The sequence below is a fragment of the Onychomys torridus genome, chromosome 22, assembly GCF_903995425.1.
Source record: "Onychomys torridus chromosome 22, mOncTor1.1, whole genome shotgun sequence".
Taxonomy (NCBI): domain Eukaryota; kingdom Metazoa; phylum Chordata; class Mammalia; order Rodentia; family Cricetidae; genus Onychomys; species Onychomys torridus.
Window position 1 is genome coordinate 22423624 of NC_050464.1, and position 18545 is coordinate 22442168.

Consider the following 18545-nt stretch of genomic DNA (forward strand, 5'->3'; position numbering starts at 1 on the left):
CAGGAATTCTTGAATGACTAGGAGATAAGCCTTCCCCCCCCACACACTCATAATTTTTTTTCATGAGCCCAAGAAAACTTGACCCTTCCTTGTATCTCTTCTTTGGGTTCAGATGATGCATTTTTTTCTGTTAGCCCTTTGGCTCTTTGAGCTCTTTCTGGTCAATGCATCTGAGAAGCCCAGAGCTTCTCCTTTCCCAGGGATTCTGTGAAGCAGATGTAATTCTCCTGACATATGTAGATGAGGGACACAGAGGAGTTACACAGCTCGCCCAAGGTCATTCAATTAGCCAATGAACTTGGTCCAAGTTTGCTGACAGATTCGGCAGGCTCCTTCCACGATCCCTGAGGCAGCTAGCCTCCAATGAGCAAAAAGACAAATTGCCACAAACCTACTCAGCCAGCCCCAGACTCAGAATGATCCCAGGAAGGACAAGGTCCATACAAGATCTTCTGAAACTTGAAGTTTGAGCCCTATAGGGTGGTATGTGCTGTAATCTGAGAACTCTAGAGATTGAGGCATGGGGCTCTTGTGTTTGAATGAGTTTAAGTGTAGCCTAGGCTATATCTCATAGAAATGCCAAATAGCAACAACAAAATCTAACAAAAAAGGAGGAGGAGGAGGAGGAGGAGGAGGAGGAGGAGGAGGAGGAGCGGGAGGAGAAGGGGAAGGAGAAGAAGGAGGATAGGAGGAGGAGAGGAAGAAGAAGAGGAAGGGGAAGGAGAAAGAAGAAGGAGAAGAAGAATGAGGAGGAGCAGGAGGAGGAAGAAGGAGGAAGGAGAAGGAGGAGAAGGAGAACGAGGAGAAGAAGAAGGAGAAGGAGAAGAAGAAGGAGAAGAAGAAGGGGAGGAAGAGGAGGAAGAGGAGGAAGAGGAGGAAGACGAGGAAGAGGAGGAAGAGGGGGTAGGGTGATGGCTCTGTGTTGGCTTAAGGTGGCTACTGTATAAGTATGAGGACCTGAGTTGTGATCCCTAGCAGTCACATAGTCACAGTATTACAGGTCTGTAACTCCAGCACTGGGGAGGCAGAAAGAGGTGGGCTCTGGGAACTCACCGGGCAGCCAACCACACTGAAATAGTGAGCTCCAGGTTCAGCGAGAGACCCTGCCTCACAAAAATAGAACTCAAGAGGGGAAGATGCCTAGCGTCGACTTCCGGTTTCCACAGTTACAGGCATTTGTATTCCATTCCCATGCACCTGCACACACATGTGTACATGACCCCAACCTCTGCGCACAGAAGAAAAATGAAAGGAGGAAAAAGCGAGAACAAAAACATAAGGTGGAAGTCAACCACCGTGTCTTCCCTAAGCTGACCTGTTAACTTGGCCCTGACTTTTTAAGCCTTGGGGCAAGGCTGCGTCTCGTCCTGAAGATTGGTAACTAACTGTAGGGCATGTGGAGGCCCTGGGGACGGCACCCAGGCAGGTGCACCCACCTCCTTCAAACTCTGTCTGGCAGTTCCCCGAGGTCTCGTTCAAGCTCTCCTCCTCATTGATAATGATGTTCTCAATGTCCTTCATCGTCAAGTGATCCCGGAAGGCGTGGTACAGGATGTGCTTCAGTTCTTCCAGAGTGACTCTCTGCATGTCAAACTGTGGAGACAAAGAACAGGAAGAGGACTCTGAAAACAGGAGAGGGAGCTCAGCTGGGTTGCTGTCAGCCTGCCCAAAAGCTCCTTAAGAAACCAAGTTTCGGGATACCAGATGAGCAGTCCCTGCCGGTCCGTCCGGTGCCCCTCCCCCAAGCTCAGCTCTGAGCATATGCGCGCTCTTATTGGGGACAAAATGAGTGAAATATATCCTCCTTGGTTTAGGACAGAAAGAGTGAAAAGCCACTTGCGAGTTGGATTGATCATCAACCAGCCATCTGCTGTCAACCCTCCGCATTTCATGTACTATAGTATGGTGCCATACTTTAGACACTGCATATGTTTCCCAAAACCCTATCATCTTGCAAGAAACCAGTCATTTTCATCTTGTGTTTCCACTTTGGACAATGCATATGTTTCAGTCTTTTTCATCATTTCCGAAGGAACCAGCAAGTCCAATTTTGCTTCGAGTGTGAACTTATACATGTCTGTTGTGGGTTGAATGTGGTTTCCCTCCCCACCATCCCTCCAATACTTATCGTTTTGGAAGCCTCATGCTCGGTGTTAAGGTATTGAGATGGAGGAAACTTTCAGAGCGAGACATGGGGCTAGAGAGATTGCTCTGTAGTTAAGAACACTTTCTGTTTGTCCAGAGGACCTGAGTTTGGTTCCCAACATCCATATTGGGCAGCACACAATATAGAGAGGATCAGACTCTCTCTTCTGGTCTCTGAGAGCACACATGCACACACATGGTACACATATATTCAGGACCACACACATACACAGATAATAAATAAATATTTTTTTAAAAAGAGATGGGACCTGGTGGCTGGTTAGGAGACTGAAAATGTTGTTCCAGCAAGGTGCCTCAGTTCCAAGACAGGGCTTAGTTTTCTAGTTTCTCTGTCTCTGTCTCTGTCTGTGTGTGTGTGTGTGTGTGTGTGTGTGTGTGTGTGTGTGTGTGTGTATGCTCACATGTTCATGGATGCACACATATGAGTTCGTGTATGTGTGTGCACATGTGCATATATACATGGGTGCACACGCATGTGGAGGCCTGATGTTGATGTCTGGAATCATCCTCCATTGCTTTTCCACCTAATTCACTGAGGCAGAATCTCTCAGTCAAACTCAGAGCTTGCCAACAGGGCTAGTCCCTCTAGCCAGCTTGCTAGATGCTCTGTCTCCACATCCCCAAGTCAGAGTTACAGGTGGGTCACTATGGCAACTGAGCATTCCCATGGGTTCTGAGGCTCTGAAGGCTGGCCTTCACACTTACATGGCAAGTACTTTAACCACTGAGCAATCCTCCCAGCCCTATGAGTGTAACTGTTGTAAAGCCTGACTCCAAATCATCATCTGACTGCCTATCTTCTCGTGTGATCTCTCCTGCCATTGTGATAGAATCTACCTGAAGGCCTTCATCAGGGCCAAGTGAGAGGCAGCACCATGCTCTTCTTGCCTTTCCAAAACTCGGGCCTGTATCAATCAGTCAGTCTCTCCTCCACAGAAGGGATTTTACCACAGTGATGGAAGATGACTAATATGGTATGTAATGTGAATCTTAAAAGGTCTTATTAATAAAAACAAACCTGGAGCCAGGTATTGGGGTGAACAATGGAAGATCAGAGAAGCAGACAAGCCACAGCTACCTCACCTTGACAACTTCTCAGCTAATCCTGTTTCCTCAGACTGGAAGCCTCTGGGTCCTCATCCAAATGGATCTCAGCTGAACTGTTGCTAAAAGCCTAAAAGCTTAACCAGACTCTAGTTCCTGGTTTTCACACCTTATATACCTTTCTGCTTCCTGCCATCACTTCCTGGGATTAAAGGCGTGAGTCACCATACCTGGCTGTTTCCAGTGTGGCTTTGAACTCACAGAGATCCGGATGAATCTCTGCCTCCAGAATGCTAGGATTGAAATGGTGTGTGTGCCACCATTTTCTGGCCTCTATGTCTATCTAGTGGCTGTTCTGTTTTCTGACCCCAGATAAGTTTATTAGTGTTCACAATATATTGGGAGACACAGTATCACCACAATGGTAGATTCGTTATTTTTCTCATTGCTACAGCAAAACACCCAGCAGAGCAACGCAAGGAAGCACTGGTGTATTTGAGCTCACAGTTCAAAACGGTACAGTCTGCCAAGGTGAGGAAGGCATGGCCGCCTAGGGAACTGGAGGCAACCAGTTACTTTGTATCAGGAAGCAGGGAAACGAATGGGGATGCTCATCACTTTGTCCTTTGTATTCAGTCCATGACCTCAGCCTGTGGGATGTAAGATGGATTTACCTCCATCAGCTAACCTCATCTGGAAACTTCCTCCCAGACATGCTCCAGAGGCGCGTGTGTGTCCCGTGTGATTCTAGGTCCTATGGAGCTGACAGCTGACGGTCAAGATTAACCATCACACCCAGGGGGAACATGGAAGCCCATGATGGAAGGAGTCCACACAGACAGTGAAAGCCAAATCCTGCACATTTTTCTCTCCTTCCTGTCTTTTCAAGCATTTGAGAAGTTTGCACCTCGTTCTCAGAAATTAAATTGAGCTACTGAAACTTGCTGGGAAAATGGAGATGATTCAAGTCGGAAGCCCTGTATGAGTCTGAGCAAAAGATGGGCATTCATACATCGGATGTGTGGTCTGCATTATAGTTTAATGACCCTGAGAGTGAATTTGTCACAAAGCGAGGTACAGTGTCTCTTCACATTGGATATTGGATAAACGAGGAGTGTAACCCATGTGCAGGGATGAGGCACAAAGAACACAGAGGAGAATGATTCTGACACAAAAATGGGGATCCTGGCCTAGTTAGGTGTTAACTGTCAACTTGATGCAGCCTAGAGTCACCCGAGAAGGGAGTCTCCATGAAGGGATGGTCCAGATAAGATGGGTCTGTGAGATTGTCTTGATTGTTAATTGATGATGGTGATGATGATGGTGGTGATGGTGATGATGATGATGGTGATGATGATGATGATGGTGACGATGATAGTGATGATGATGATGGTGATGATGATGATGATGATGATAATGTGTGTATGTGTGTGTGTGTGTGTGTGTGTGTGTGTGTGTGTGTGTGTGTGTAGGTGATACCATTCCATGTCTAGGTAGCCCTGGGATGTATAAGAAAGCTAGTTAAGCATGAGCCTGTGAGTAAGCCCCAGGAGGTAGCACTCTATGACTTCTGCTTCCAGATTCCTGCCCTGACTCCTCGGTGAGTGACAGTGTCCTGGAAGTATAAGCCAGATTAACCCTTTCCTATCCAAGTTGCTTTTGGTCAGAGCGTTTTTATCAGGGCAACATAATAAAGTCAGAACAGATCCTCTGCCATGGTCAGAAGTGAATAGTGTTGATGTCAAATAGATTCTTTGGGGGGAAGAGTGAGTCACTGCTACTTGGAAGACCAATAATAAGAGATGGAGTGCTGCCTGAAAAAATACTATACCACCTTAAGAGCTTGCTGAATGGCAGAAAGCTCTTAAGGTGGTATAGTATTTTTTCAGGCAGCACTCCATCTCTTCAGAAACTAGGTGAGGGGCCAGGGATTTAGCTCAGTGGTAGAGTGCTTGCCTAGCAAGCACAAGGCCCTGGGTTCAATCCTCAGCTCAAACAACAACAACAACAACAACAACAAAAAACCCACCCACCAGAAACTAGGTGAAAAGATTGACTAGAGGCTAACAGAAGGGAAATAGAGATACAGGTTCCCTGCCTCCATTGTTTTGGCTGTTTGAATTTTTTTTTTTTTTTTTTTTTTTTTTTTTTTTTTTGAGACAAGGATTTTCTGTATAGCCCTGGCTGTCCTGGACCAGGCTGGTCTTGAACTCACAGAGATCTGCCTGCCTCTGCTGCCCTAGTGCTGGGATTATCATCATCACAATATACTGTGACAAGCTAGACAGTGGTGGTACACACCTTTAATCCCAACACTGGGGAGGCAGAGGCAGGCAGATCTCTGTGAGTTCCAGGACAGACAGGGCTGCAGAGAAAAATCCTGTCTAGAAAAACAAACAAACAAACAAACAAAATATACTGTGGCTTTGTAGATCAAATGTTCCCCAGTGGCAATGGGTAGAAGACTTGGTCCCTAGCTGCTGGTGATGTTGAGAACAGCCTGGATCATGGAGGTGCTGGCTTCGTTAATGGCTTCATCCATTAATGAGTCCACAGCTGAATGGGCCTTTAGGAGGTGGGTCCAGCTTTGTAGGTCACTGAGAGTGTGTCTTTCAAGACCTTAGACTCTCTTCTGTGTGTGTGTATGTTTCTTTTTTCTTTCAATCTATGTGCCCCACCCTCCCTCCCTCCCTCCCTCTCTCTGTCTTCCCATCTCCTTCTCTGTTTCTTGTTCTGTGTGTCTGTATTTACCTTTGTTTCCCTCTGTTTGTCTTTGACTCTATCTCTCTCTGTCTCTCATTTCTTCTCTCTCTCTCTCCTGGCCATCATGAGGTAAGCAATATTCATCTACTGTTCTCCTCCAACTTCACCTCAAGCTCATATTGACAGACTCAGGGAACCACGGACTGAAACATCTTTAACCTTAAGCTCAGACAGAACCTCCTGTTCACAACAGTTTCCCTTGACTATTTTGTCATAGTGACACATGACTGTCTAACATAAGGTACTAACACCTAAACAAACTTAGTTGAGCAAATTCCCATATGTCATCTATATTGCTAGGGTACCACTTGTCTCTTAAAGTTTTGAAAGAAATCGCTATGAAATGGGAATATGGCACCAATAGGTATTTCTCCCATGATGACCCACCAACCCAGCTTTCATAGTTTTCTTGAGTTACTTTTAGAATTTTATACTATTTTGGAGAACTATCCACAAGCGTCTCATTATTTTTAGCATGCAATTATGCACAGTAGACCCACATTTTAAAATTTCTTTCAGGATGGACTATACCATAGTGGCTGTGGATATGGCACAGTTGGTTGAGTCCTTACCTAGCGTACACCAAGCCCTGGGTTCTATTTTGGCACCACATAAATCATGGGAGGTGGTCTATGCCCATAATCCCAGCACTGGGAAGGCAAGGCAAGAGGATCCGAAGTTCAAAGTCATCCTTGGCTACATAGCAAGTCCCACCCCACCCCCCAGACAGGGTTTCTCTGTGTAGCTTTGCGCCTTTCCTGGATCTGGATCTCGCTCTGTAGACCAGGCTGGCCTCAAACTCACAGAGATCCGCCTGGCTTTGCCTCCCAAGTGCTGGGATTAAAGGCGTGCGCCACCACCACCCGGCCTACATAACAAGTTTGAGGCAATATGAAATTTAACAAAAATTCCACTTATGCCCTATCTCTCATAATTTTATATATTTCTCTCTTCTAGTTTTGAGGTAATTGTGTACTGTTTAGTGGATCATAGGGAATATGGCCCTTACATATGCATTTTTTGGACATCTAAGAAATTTTCCATTACAGTACAATCTCTATAAAGCTAATTTATACTAATTTAACTAGTTATACTATGCAGCCACAAAATTATAATCTTTCCTTCCGACACCCTTATTTTTAATTACACGATTTGTCAAAAACTGTAAACTTGTGAGTTCAAGGCCAGCCTGGTCTACAGAGTGAGTTCCAGGAAAGGCACAAAGCTACACAGAGAAACCCTGTCTCAAAAAACAAAACAAAAAACAAACAAACAAACAAACAAAAGTAGCAGAATCTGGGTTTTGGTGAGTTCCAGTAGGAAAAACGTCTTTCTGGTCAAAAGAATGAGATCTGGATGCTGGGGGAAAGGCTCAGCTGTTAACCAGTACACACTACACTTACAGAGCACCCCTGTGAGGAGGCTCACAACTGCCTGTAACTGCAGCTGCAGGGGATTGGATGCCCTCTTCTGTCCTCTGCTGGTACTGCACTCAAGTGCATACACATATACACAACTAATTACAGAAAATGAAATCTACTTCTGACCCTGACTAGAGTCTTTATTTTGAAGCTATCCAAATCATTACACACTACTGTATCCTTTCTTTCTTTCTTTCTTTCTTTCTTTCTTTCTTTCTTTCTTTCTTTCTTTCTTTCTTTCTTTCTTTTTTTTGAGACAGGGTTTCTCTGAGGAGCTTTTGTGCCTTTCCTGGAACTTACTCTGTAGTCCAAGCTGGCCTCAAACTCACAAAGATCCACCTGGCTCTGCCTCCTGAGTGCTGGATTAAAGGCACGCACCACCACTGCCCGGCACTGTATCCTTTCTTAAGAGCCAATCCAAGCAGGGTAGTGGTGGCGCATGCCTTTAATCCCAGTACTTAGGAGGCAGAGCCAGGCAGATCTCTGTGAATTCGAGGCCAGCCTGGTCTACAGAGTGAGTTCCAGGACAGCCACGGCTGTTACACAGAAATACCCTGTCTTGAAACACCTAAAATAAAATAAACCTGTCAATCACCTGGCCGGGAGTCCATCCTCAAGGAAAGCTGGTTCCCCTGAAGCCATGCTGAGGAAATGAGATGAATAATTATCTCCTTAGTGAGACTCAGCATCCCAGAGTCCTTCCTCCACACAGTTGTTCTCAGAGCATCCTTAGCAGCGTGCTTGGCCTACGTTTTGAAATCATTTAGAAAAGTGTAACTTTCCTTTTTTTTTTCCTTTGAAGATATCAGTATCATCATTAGTGAGTGTGTGTGTGTGTGTGTGTGTGTGTGTGTGTGTGTGTGTGTATCACATGTTGTATGGGTACCCACAGAATCCAGAAGAGGGCATTAGGTCTCCCGTGGCTTGAGTTACAGGTGGCTGTGAGGCACCAGGCATGGGTGCTGGGAAACAAACTCTGGTCTTCTGTAAAAGCTTCCAGTGCTCTCAACCGCTGAGCCATCTCTCCGGCTCCCCCCACCCCACACACACCCTGCTCCCCTTTCTTCTCCCTTTTACTTTCAGGTAATGACCAAAGCCTGATCATGCTTTCCTGCACACCCTCAGCTCTCATTCTCTGTGTCTGACTTAGAGAGAGGTGACAAGTTAAACTTCGGGTGTGTTCCCTGGAGCACCTGGAGTGACAGTCCCAGCACATTAACTAGGAGATGGAGTGTAGACATGACAGGCTAATGATATGGATTTGGAAGTCATTTGTGTTAGGTTGACAATAAAAGTCGCCTGAAGGATGACAACCCCAGAGAAGAGTGTGTGGCGCCGGAAGATGCCTGGAGAGGCATTTAGAGGTCACCAAGGTCAAACAGGTGAAGCAACCTCCACCACAGAATGTTCAGGACATGTCTTTGATACAACACACAATATCTAAATGTTTCTTGAAATATCTTAGGCTGTTTTGCAAAATTTGACTCTGACATCGGTACAGGCATGCTGTTTTCTTTCTGTGTGATTTGGTTACAGTCAAGCTTGCCTGCTCAACAAGTCCCAGGCAGTGACACAAAAGTAGATGGTACCTGAAGAGCGACACCTGAGGTTGTCCCTCTTCTGGCTCCTAACCTTGTGTTTTACAGGCATAGATCTAGGAAGCGGAACAGTGTTCATGTAAAAGCATACGGATCTGGGTGTGGCTGCAGCTCACTCGGTAGAGTGCTTGTCTAGCATGCATGGAATCCTTGGGTCTATCCCTAGTACCATGTAAACCATGTTTCCCCAGCACCCAACTCTAATGCCAGGCCCTGGGATGGTCAGAAATGCAAGGTCACCCTTAGTTACACATGAGTCTGAGGCCAGCCTGGGTGACAGGGGATCTTATCTGCTTAGGACACGGGGCTCAGATTATTCCAGCCGGATCTAATCTGAAACCACCTTCCTGCAGTCTACCTTCCAGACTACCAGAAAGTATTATGCAAGTTGCTAAGGGAGGGAAGCAGTTAAAAGTCCTATCCAGCTGTGACACCTAGGGACCACAACAATGACCAGCATGGCAATAAATTCACCAAGGGGCAATAGTGGCTCTCACATGCTGGCGGTAACCAACAGTTGTCTAAGTGGACTTAGGGCCCACTCAATAGAAGAGTTGTGCCTGGTACTAGAAACTTAGTGTACTACCCAGGCCTAGGAAGGTCATGGATCTTAGAAGATAATCTACTACTACCACATTGCTAGACTGGTATAGTTCCAGAAAATGTTCTAAATCTTATCCTATACACAGATAAGTGTAGCTACCACCCCTCATCCAAGAAGCTTCTTTATAGCAAATGGAGAGCATCACAGAAAACCACAGCTGGGCACACTGAAGAGATCAATGGATTGTGGGAATCCCAGCCCCAATGGATGCATCTGCAGCACAGCTCCTGCATCTAGGGCACAAGGAACATCTTAGGAGAGGGGTGTGAAAGACAATAGGAGTCAGGATATGAGGAAGTCTGCTGTGTCTTTCTCTCTGCATAGACAAGACCTGAACAATAACAATATCAAGACACATGTTAATGTGACATCTGGGAGATCTCGCGGGGTCTTAACCTTAGACAAAATGCTGCAGGCAAATAATTGTGATGATATTTTATTTGTGCTGAAATATGGTGATATTTTATTTGTGCTTTAATAAAGCTTGCCTGGAGATCAAGGGGAAAGGCTAGCCATTTTAAGTAAACAAGAAGTCAGGCTGGAGAGATGGCCCAGCGGTTAAGAGCACTGGCTGTTCTTCCAGAGGTCCTGAGTTCAATTCCCAGCAACCACATGGTGACTCACAACCATCTATAATGAGATCTGGTGCCCTCTTCTGGCCTACAGGCATACTTGCAGGAAGAACATTGTATATATAATAAATAAATAAATCTTAAAAAAAATCCAGGAATTTGTTGGGGTTGGGGATTTACCTCAGTGGTAGAGTGCTTGCTAGGCAAGCGCAAGGCCTGGGGGTTCGATTCTCAGCTCCAAAAAACAAAGAAAAGTCAGGCAGCACACGTCCTTAATCCTATCACTTATCAAGCAGGTTCTCTGTGTGCTCAAGGCCACACTAGGGAACAGAGCCAAGCATGGTGACACATGCCTTTAATCCCAGCACCAACCATAGAGACCTGGAGGTCTGTACAGACAGACAGTGATAGGGAAGTGAGGTAGCTGGGCTAAGATAGCCAATGAGAGAGCAGAACAGCAAGGCAATAAAGGTGTGGGTAAGACAGGAAGTAGCTCACATTTGAAAGCTGCAGAGTTGGTGAGGTAAGGTTGGCTGGAGGCTTTCCCTATTTCCCTGATCTCTCTAAGGCCTTCACCCCTAGATTTGGCTCTGTGTTTTTTTTATTTAATAAGACCATTTAGAAATTTGTCTACAACCAAACCAATACCTGGCTAGAGAGGAAAAATTAACCTCTCCCAGGGATGAGCCTCCTGACTGGTTATCCAATACAGAGTGGTCAGCTCTGAAACCATAACATAACCACAAAACCAAAAATGGACCCAGTAGTAGAATTTATATATTTGTCCACATAAATACACACACACACACACACACACACACACACACACACACACACACACACACAAATGCATATGTAATAAAAATAGAGGAAAGGTTATCAATCTGACAGCATGGTGGGTAGGGGTGTGGGAAACAGGAGAGGCTGGAAGGAAGAAAAGGAAGGGAGGAAGTGATATAATATATTTGAATTTAAAATGGAAACTAAATACATTTTTAAAAAATTAGACTTATAGTCTCTGCTTCCCAATAGTGGACACACACGCCATTTCCATATGTTAATATATTATGTTAATATATGCATGCATGGCTCCATTTTGATATTTTATTTCCTGCTTTCCAGATTTTCTGATCCTTACAGCTTCCTTTTTCTTTTTGTACAAAATGTCTATGACTGGATTTATTTTGATTAAACTAGGAGACCTCTTCCTGGTTATCAGTTATATGACGTAACTAGCAATTTCTTAAGCTCAAATGCAGAAAAAAAAATGGAATTGCTTCTTTCTCTTCCCCATGTGAGATGTGAAATTAAACTCCTTTCACTTCCAGACTTCCTCCTTAGTGCACCTCCGTCCCTGAGTGTAACTCGACATTTCTGGTAGCTGGTCATGGTGGTACATGCCTTTAATCCCACCATTCAGGAGACTGAGGCGCTTACAGGTGGATCTCTATGAGTTTGAAGCTAGCCTGGTCTACATAGCAAATTCCAGAGCAGTCAGGGCTACGCAGTGCCACCCTGTCTCAAAATAATACTTCCCACCCCAAAACATACCCTGAGTATCTTTTTGCAGAAGAAATACTGATTCTGCACTGAATTTGGTGACATAGTTTATACCCATGGGCTGCGACTTCAAGATAGTGAATGGATTTCATTCCTCACTTCCATTTGTCTGGGACTGTCCCATTTCTGCATACATAACTATCATGATATCATCTGCTAAAGAACTTTGTAAAACAGCTGCTAAGGAAGCATTCCGAGAGATCTTATAATTATTTTAAAAATTTTGTTACTTCTACTCATTAATTAAGTTAGTGAGTTAGTGTGTTTGTGTGCATGCATGCACAGGAGCCAGGGCACACTCGAGGAGTTCAGAACACAACCTGGAGGAACTGGTTCTCTCCTTCATGGCTCCTGGATATGGAGCTCAGGTCACCAGGATCAATGACATGTGACTTTACTCCCTGAGCTATTTTTCTGGCCCAAGAGATTATATCTTTCACAGTATCTTTAAAAATAATACTATGATTTTTTTAAAAATTATATGGGTGTGTTATCTACATGTATGTCAATGTATCATGTGCATGCAATACCCAGAAAGGCCAAAAGAGGGCGTCAGATCCTGGACTGGACTTACAAACAGCTGTGAGCCACCAAATGAATTCTGGGAACCAAACCTGGGTCCTCTGGGAGAGCAACCAGCGTGCTTAACCTCGAGTCATCTCTCCAGCCCCTACAATACCTTTCTTCATTCTCTGGTGACAGAAACTTTGGTTTAGCATAACATCCTAGGATTGCACAGATGTCCCCTTCCTTGATACCTGAGCCGGGGGTGAGGATACAGCAGGGTTAGTAGAGTGCACATACTTGTGCACATACACAAGATGCACACTCAAAGAATGCTGAGCTGAGTTTTCTAGTTCCTTCTTTTGGGGGTTGGGTGGTTGACCCAAGTTTTCTTTCAATATCCTTTTTCCATTTTCCAGCACCAGTAGGGATCTTTCTCCACCCTTGAGATTTAAAAACACACACAGTGTCTGTGCCACAGTTAGACATATGTTTCTGCATTAATCTGGGCTTGAGTTGAGCCAGAATTTTTCATTTTTATACCAACATTGTGTTCTGCCTCCTGCGTGCTTCCTCAACTCCATTTCGACAACTGCTTCCCCTTTGTTCTTGCTTGGTTTCTCCTCTGGAACACAAATTAGTCTTGATGAGCTGTCTATCCTGCGCTTCCACATATTCTGTCTCTTCCCTAATAATTTTCGTGTCTGTGTTCTGGATGGTACATTTCTTTTTTGCTCTCCCCACCACATAGATCATTCAGCTTCGTTTAACTTTTTATTTATATGTGTGTGTTGCACAGTGTGTGTGTGTGTGTGTGTGTGTGTGTGTGTGTGTGTGTGTATGAGTCCTTAGAGTCCAGAAGAGGGCATTGGATCCCTTGGAGCAGGAGTTACAGGTGGTTGTGCACCACCCAATATGTGTGTGCTGGGAACTGAAGTCAGGTCCATTGCAAGTGAAGTGCAAGCTTTTAACCAGCATGCCATTTCTCTAGTCCCTCTTTAAAAAAAGGTTTGATTTTATTTTCACCAATGTTTCTCTCTCTCTCTCTCTCTCTCTCTCTCTCTCTCTCTCTCTCTCTCTCTCTGTGTGTGTGTGTGTGTGTGTGTGTGTGTGTGTGTGTGCGCGCGCGCGTGCGCGCGCACAGGCCAGTCGAGGGCAACAGAGTCCTACAAGCTGGGTACAGGAACCTGTGCTTTCCTGATGTGTGTGCTAAGAACTGAACTCAGATTCTCTGAAAGAGCCATGAGTGGCCTTTACCACAGAGCCCTCATTCTGAGTCTTTCTGGCTGAGTCAAAAACCAATTCTGTGCTTTTATTTTGGTGCTGGGCATGCTCTGGTAATTCTAGTCTGCTTCTTTCTTGGCCCCAGGTGTCATGATTTACTGTCTTATTTTTATGTTTTTCTTTCATATAATTATGTGTTGGATGTGTGTGTGCTGGATGTGTGTGTGTGTGTGTGTGTGTGTGTGTGTGTGTGTGTGATGTACATGCCCACAGGCCAGAGAAGAACATCTCTTGTCACACTCTATCACTTTCTACCTTGTTCCCTCAAGACAGGGTCTCTCACTGAACCCGGAGCTAGGCTGGCAAACCTAGCTCCTGAGGTTACAGGTACACATGGCCATGCCCAGCTTTTTTGGTGGGTGTTGGGGACTTGAACTTGGGTCCTCATGCTCTCACTGCAAGTGCCTTTATCTGCTGAGCCATCCCTGCCCTCTGTCCTTTCTCCCCTGATAAATTCCAAATACCTATTGATGCATCATCTTTTCAGATGAAAGTGTAAAGAGATGTCCTAACGGTATCTTCTGTGATTTTTCCCTTGATTCAATTTCATTTTTCTTTTATATTAATATAGTTTGAACATTTTACTTATTTATTATTTCTTTATGTATGGGTGCTTTGCCTGCATACATGTCTGTGTACCACATGACATGCAGTGCCCACAGAAGCCAGAAGAGGGAGCTGCATCCCTTAGGACTAGAGTTACAGATGGTCATAAGCTGCCATGTGGGTACTGGGAAATGAACCTGGGTCCTCTGGAAGAGCAGCCAGTGCTCTGAGCCATCTCCTCAGCCCTCTTGATTGAATTTTCAAAGGCAAGTAATTCTTTCTCTCTAGGATGTAAGTGAGGTGTGTGTGTGTGGGTGGGGGGTTGTGTGGTGTGGTGTGTGTGTGTGTGTGTGTGCGTGCGCGCGCGCACGCGCGCACGCAGGTGTTCATGTCTATGGAGACCAGAGTACAACCTCAGGTTAAGAACAGGTATTGCTGTGCAGCCCAGGCTAACCTGGAATTCACTCTAAAAGTCCAGGCTAGCCTCAAACTCTTGGTTTTTCTCTTTCCTCAGTCTCTCTAGTGCTAGGATTACAGTGTAGTGGGTAGCCATCCCAGCATTGGCTGGGAAGTTCCAACCCCCATTGAGGCTTCGGTAATGGTCACGCCCACAAGGCAGGGCAGAGGAGGAAACGGAAGACGGATCAAGAGGAGGTCATGCGCTTGGTTCCGGGACCCTGGACGCTGGAGGGAGACTGAGCAGAGTTCTCCAGAGAACACCACCGGACTGCACTATACCTTTGCCAGACCCTGCAACCTATCCCTTCATTGTACGTTACCCCACAAAATAAACTTCCCTTTTAACTACGTGGAGTGGCCTAAATAATTTCATCAATATCTGGCGCCCAACATGGGCCACGAACCCACGACCCTGAGATTAAGAGTCTCATGCTCTACCGACTGAGCTAGCCGGGCTGGCAATGGGGTAACTTACAATGAAGGGGTAGGTTGCAGGGTCTGGCAAAGGTATAGTGCAGTCCGGTGGTGTTCTCTGGAGAACTCTGCTCGCAGCGTCCAGGGTTCCGGAACCAAGGGCGAGACCTCCTCTCGATTCTCCATCTTCCGTTTCCTTCTCCGCCCTGCCTTGTGGGCGTGACCATTACTGAAGCCTCAATGGGGGTTGGAACTTCCCGGCCAATGCTGGGATGGCTATCCACTACATTACAGGCTCAGTCGCCATGCCTAGTTTGCAAGTTAGTTTTGTCTGTTTCTGTGTCAGTTAATGAAGAGCCCTTGGAAGATCTCTATCACCTCTGATTCAGTGGCTAGACTGGAGTATGTGGATGCATCATACATGTTTGTTGAATGAATATGTGTTAGCCTTCCATTTCTTCTTCCTCCCTTTCCTCCCTCTATTTCCTTCCCCTGAAAATCCATCAGGAGGCCAGGAAAAGTATCTTCTGCAAGAAGACTCCCAGTTGAGACTCACAGTGGAGAAAAGAAATTGAACTCCTGTTCTCGCTGTGATAGGAGCCTCAGGGGGCCCTAGCTGCAGTGAAGTCCTGAATTCTGAACAAGATGAAAGCCAGGCCACTAAAAGGACAAAGCCTGAGGCTCACCACAGGCTGCCTGTGAGGTCTTCCCCCTCCCTGACTCCCACAGAGACCAGCACTGTGGGGGATGGCATCTTCCCTGACCAGCTTTTAGGTTAATCCCCCACTGGTTCCAACTTTCACAGGTGCGGAATTCACTTCACAGTGCAAGTTAATTCACCTTGAGGGAGTTGGGGAGAGGGGCCAAATAAGCTCTAGAATATTCTATAACCCTGTTCTCCCCTCTGCCTGGTTAAAAAGGTGCTATTCTACTGTTGTTGTATAGTAATAATTTCCTTCAATTGGAACACTTCCTCCAGGAAGAGGGAGGGCTCATGAGACTCGGGAAGTAAGCAAACTTCACATGCTTGGGGAAGCTGGATTCTAGAAGGCTTATGGATTCCCAAGGGCACAGAAGCAGTGAACAGAGCTGGGGGAGAAGACTGTGACCATCACAGCTGCCTGGAGGAGAGGCTCTGGCCTGTCCAGCTGCCTGCAAATCCTGCAGAGAGAGCTCCAGGGCTTCGGCTATCACGTGTTGTCACCCATGCTGGGGCGGGCTTTTTGGTGATGTAGCTGCTTTTGAGCCATCCATGCTCCGGTAGGTCACCCCCTCACACGTACTCCGGAAGTAACCCCAGTGAACTCATCAGTTCCCCACGTTAGATTTTGCTGGCGTCATTACTTCGGTCTGTCATGGGCTCCCTATGACATTTTTCATGTCTCCCATGAAAAGTCTCACCTACAGCATCTACCTCCCGAGAGGAAACACTGCCCAATGAGCTGGAAGATCTCTACTTGGAAGTGGACCTCTTTCCAACCCACAGCAGTGACCTGTAGTCCAGGCATACTTATAGTGCTGGGGAGTCTGCCAAGTCCCACCTGCACAGCTGAGCCATCTCATAGGCTGACCCTGGCACCACCACAACAAAAAAGGACTTTAAAAAAGTGTACCCTACACCAGGCGGTGGTGGTGCACACCTGTAATCCCAGCACTCGGGAGGCAGAGGCAGGTGGATCTCTGTGAGTTCAAGGCCAGCCTGGTCTACAGAGCTAGTCCAGGAAAGGCGCAAAACTACACAGAGAAACCCTGTCTCGAAAAACAAAAAAACAAAAACAAACAAACAAAAAAGTGTACCACTTCATTTCATTCCCCAGTCTTCCCTTCATCCTTGGATACACACCATCAGCAGTGTGGATGGCTTGGCTACAAGTCTCCACCAGTGTCAACAGTGCTATTCAGGCAGAAGTACAGGAAACTCCGGTATTCAGAGGAGCTTCCAGAAGTTTCCCTAGCTCCAGGATTTTCCCAACACAGAGCATTAAGCAACGAGCCCTGAGTGAAAAGTATCGAGACAGCTCTCTGAATTTATGACTCTTAAACACCTGGCAGAGGCCACTTAAGGAAGGGTTTGTTGTAGCTCACAGCTCAAGGGCACAGTCCATTAAGGCATAGCAGCAAGATCTGGAGAGAGTAGAGGGACGTGGGGTTGGGCTACAAAACCTTAAGTACCCCCTCTCCAGTGACTCATTTCCTCCAGGGAAGCATCACCTTCTGAAGGTTAAACGGATTAAAAATAAATAAATAAATAAAACGACGCCACCTGCTGGGGACCAAGTGTTAAAACACATAAGCCTGTGGGGGACATGCGAAATTTAAGCCACAAAACTCCTTTTACTGCTAAGAATGAAGAGACAGGTTCATATGAAGCCTATAGCCCAAACTCTTTCGTTAGATGACTGGGATGAGGGGATTGAGGGTTGATCCTGAGAATGATTACAGTTTTGCCTAACCTAGCTGGCGCTTAGGGTACACACCTGGACTCAGGTGTGTCTATGAGGGCTAACCCTGTCAACTTGATAGGACCGAGAGAACTCCCTAAAAGACACTCCTCCAGGTGTGTCTGCAAAGGCACTTCCGGAAAAGGCTTGACTGAGGAGGGAAGACCCACCCTGAAGGAGAGCAGCCTCGTCCGATGGGCTGGGGTCACGGACGGATTGAAAAGGAGAAAGCAAGCTGAGCAGCAGCATCCGTCTCTCCCTGCTTCCGGACTGCAGATGCCGCGTGACCAGCCGGCCTCACGCTCCTGCCCCTGTGGCTTCCCCGCCATCCTCAAATCGTGCACCCCAATTAACCCTTCCTTTTTACAACTCCTTTTGTTAGATATGTGGTCACAGCGACGAGAGAAGGCACTAACACAGCGTCTCTTCCTCACCTGGCATGGGGGTACAAGAAGGATGGGGGGCATGCTGTATTCTCTGACCCCGCTGGGTATCACTTCAGGTGAGCTGAACTGGATTCAGTTCACGGCTTGGCCTCTGCCAGTTCCCCCCAAACACTCCAGCTCCGGGAAGGATGAAGACTCAAGCTGACCCAAACAAAGATTGAGCACCTATCGACTGCCACAGTCTGGCAGAAATTTTCCACTAGCTACAAGGCCCATGGAGCAGACACATAATTCGGAACCTTCGGCTGACATTGGAGTTCTGCCCTCAGGACACCATTTGAGGGAGGGCAAGGAGGAGGCACCACAGGTCTCATTAGCCCCCTGCTGAGGGCCACCCAGGGTAAGCACCTGCAGGGGGCCAGTCTGAGCCCCTCTGAGCCAGTGGCAACACTTCTAAGCTACCAGAGAGCCTGGTAGAGGCAACACTGTCGTGACTACACTTCTTGACTGGCCCCTGAAGAAGTGGGGGTGAACTGATGGTCCCCCGCCTTTACTTTGTCTGCTTTCCCGAAGCCCAGCCTTCATCCCCAGTGCCTCAAGGTTCGGATTTCTTTGTGTGAGTTGTGGGAGGGGGTGCCTATGCACGCATGTGTGCCTGCACGTGGAGGTCAGAGGTCAACATCAGATGTCTTCCTCAATCATCGTCCACCTGGTCCTTTTTCTTTGAGATGGGGGTCTCTCAGTGAATCCAGCGCTCACCTGTTTGGTTAGACTGACCAGAGA

General features: G+C 46.5%; 1 protein-coding gene across 4 annotated transcripts in view; it reads right to left on the reverse strand.

The window, feature by feature from the left end:
- The window catches only part of Caln1 (calneuron 1), a 449719-nt gene that overhangs the window by 13889 nt on the left and 417285 nt on the right, over window positions 1–18545 (reverse strand). For all 4 annotated transcript variants that reach the window (XM_036171756.1, XM_036171759.1, XM_036171757.1 and 1 more), the window contains one exon: window positions 1437–1593. In XM_036171756.1, the coding sequence (XP_036027649.1) occupies window positions 1437–1593 (157 nt within the window). The remainder of the gene's footprint in view (window positions 1–1436; window positions 1594–18545) is intronic.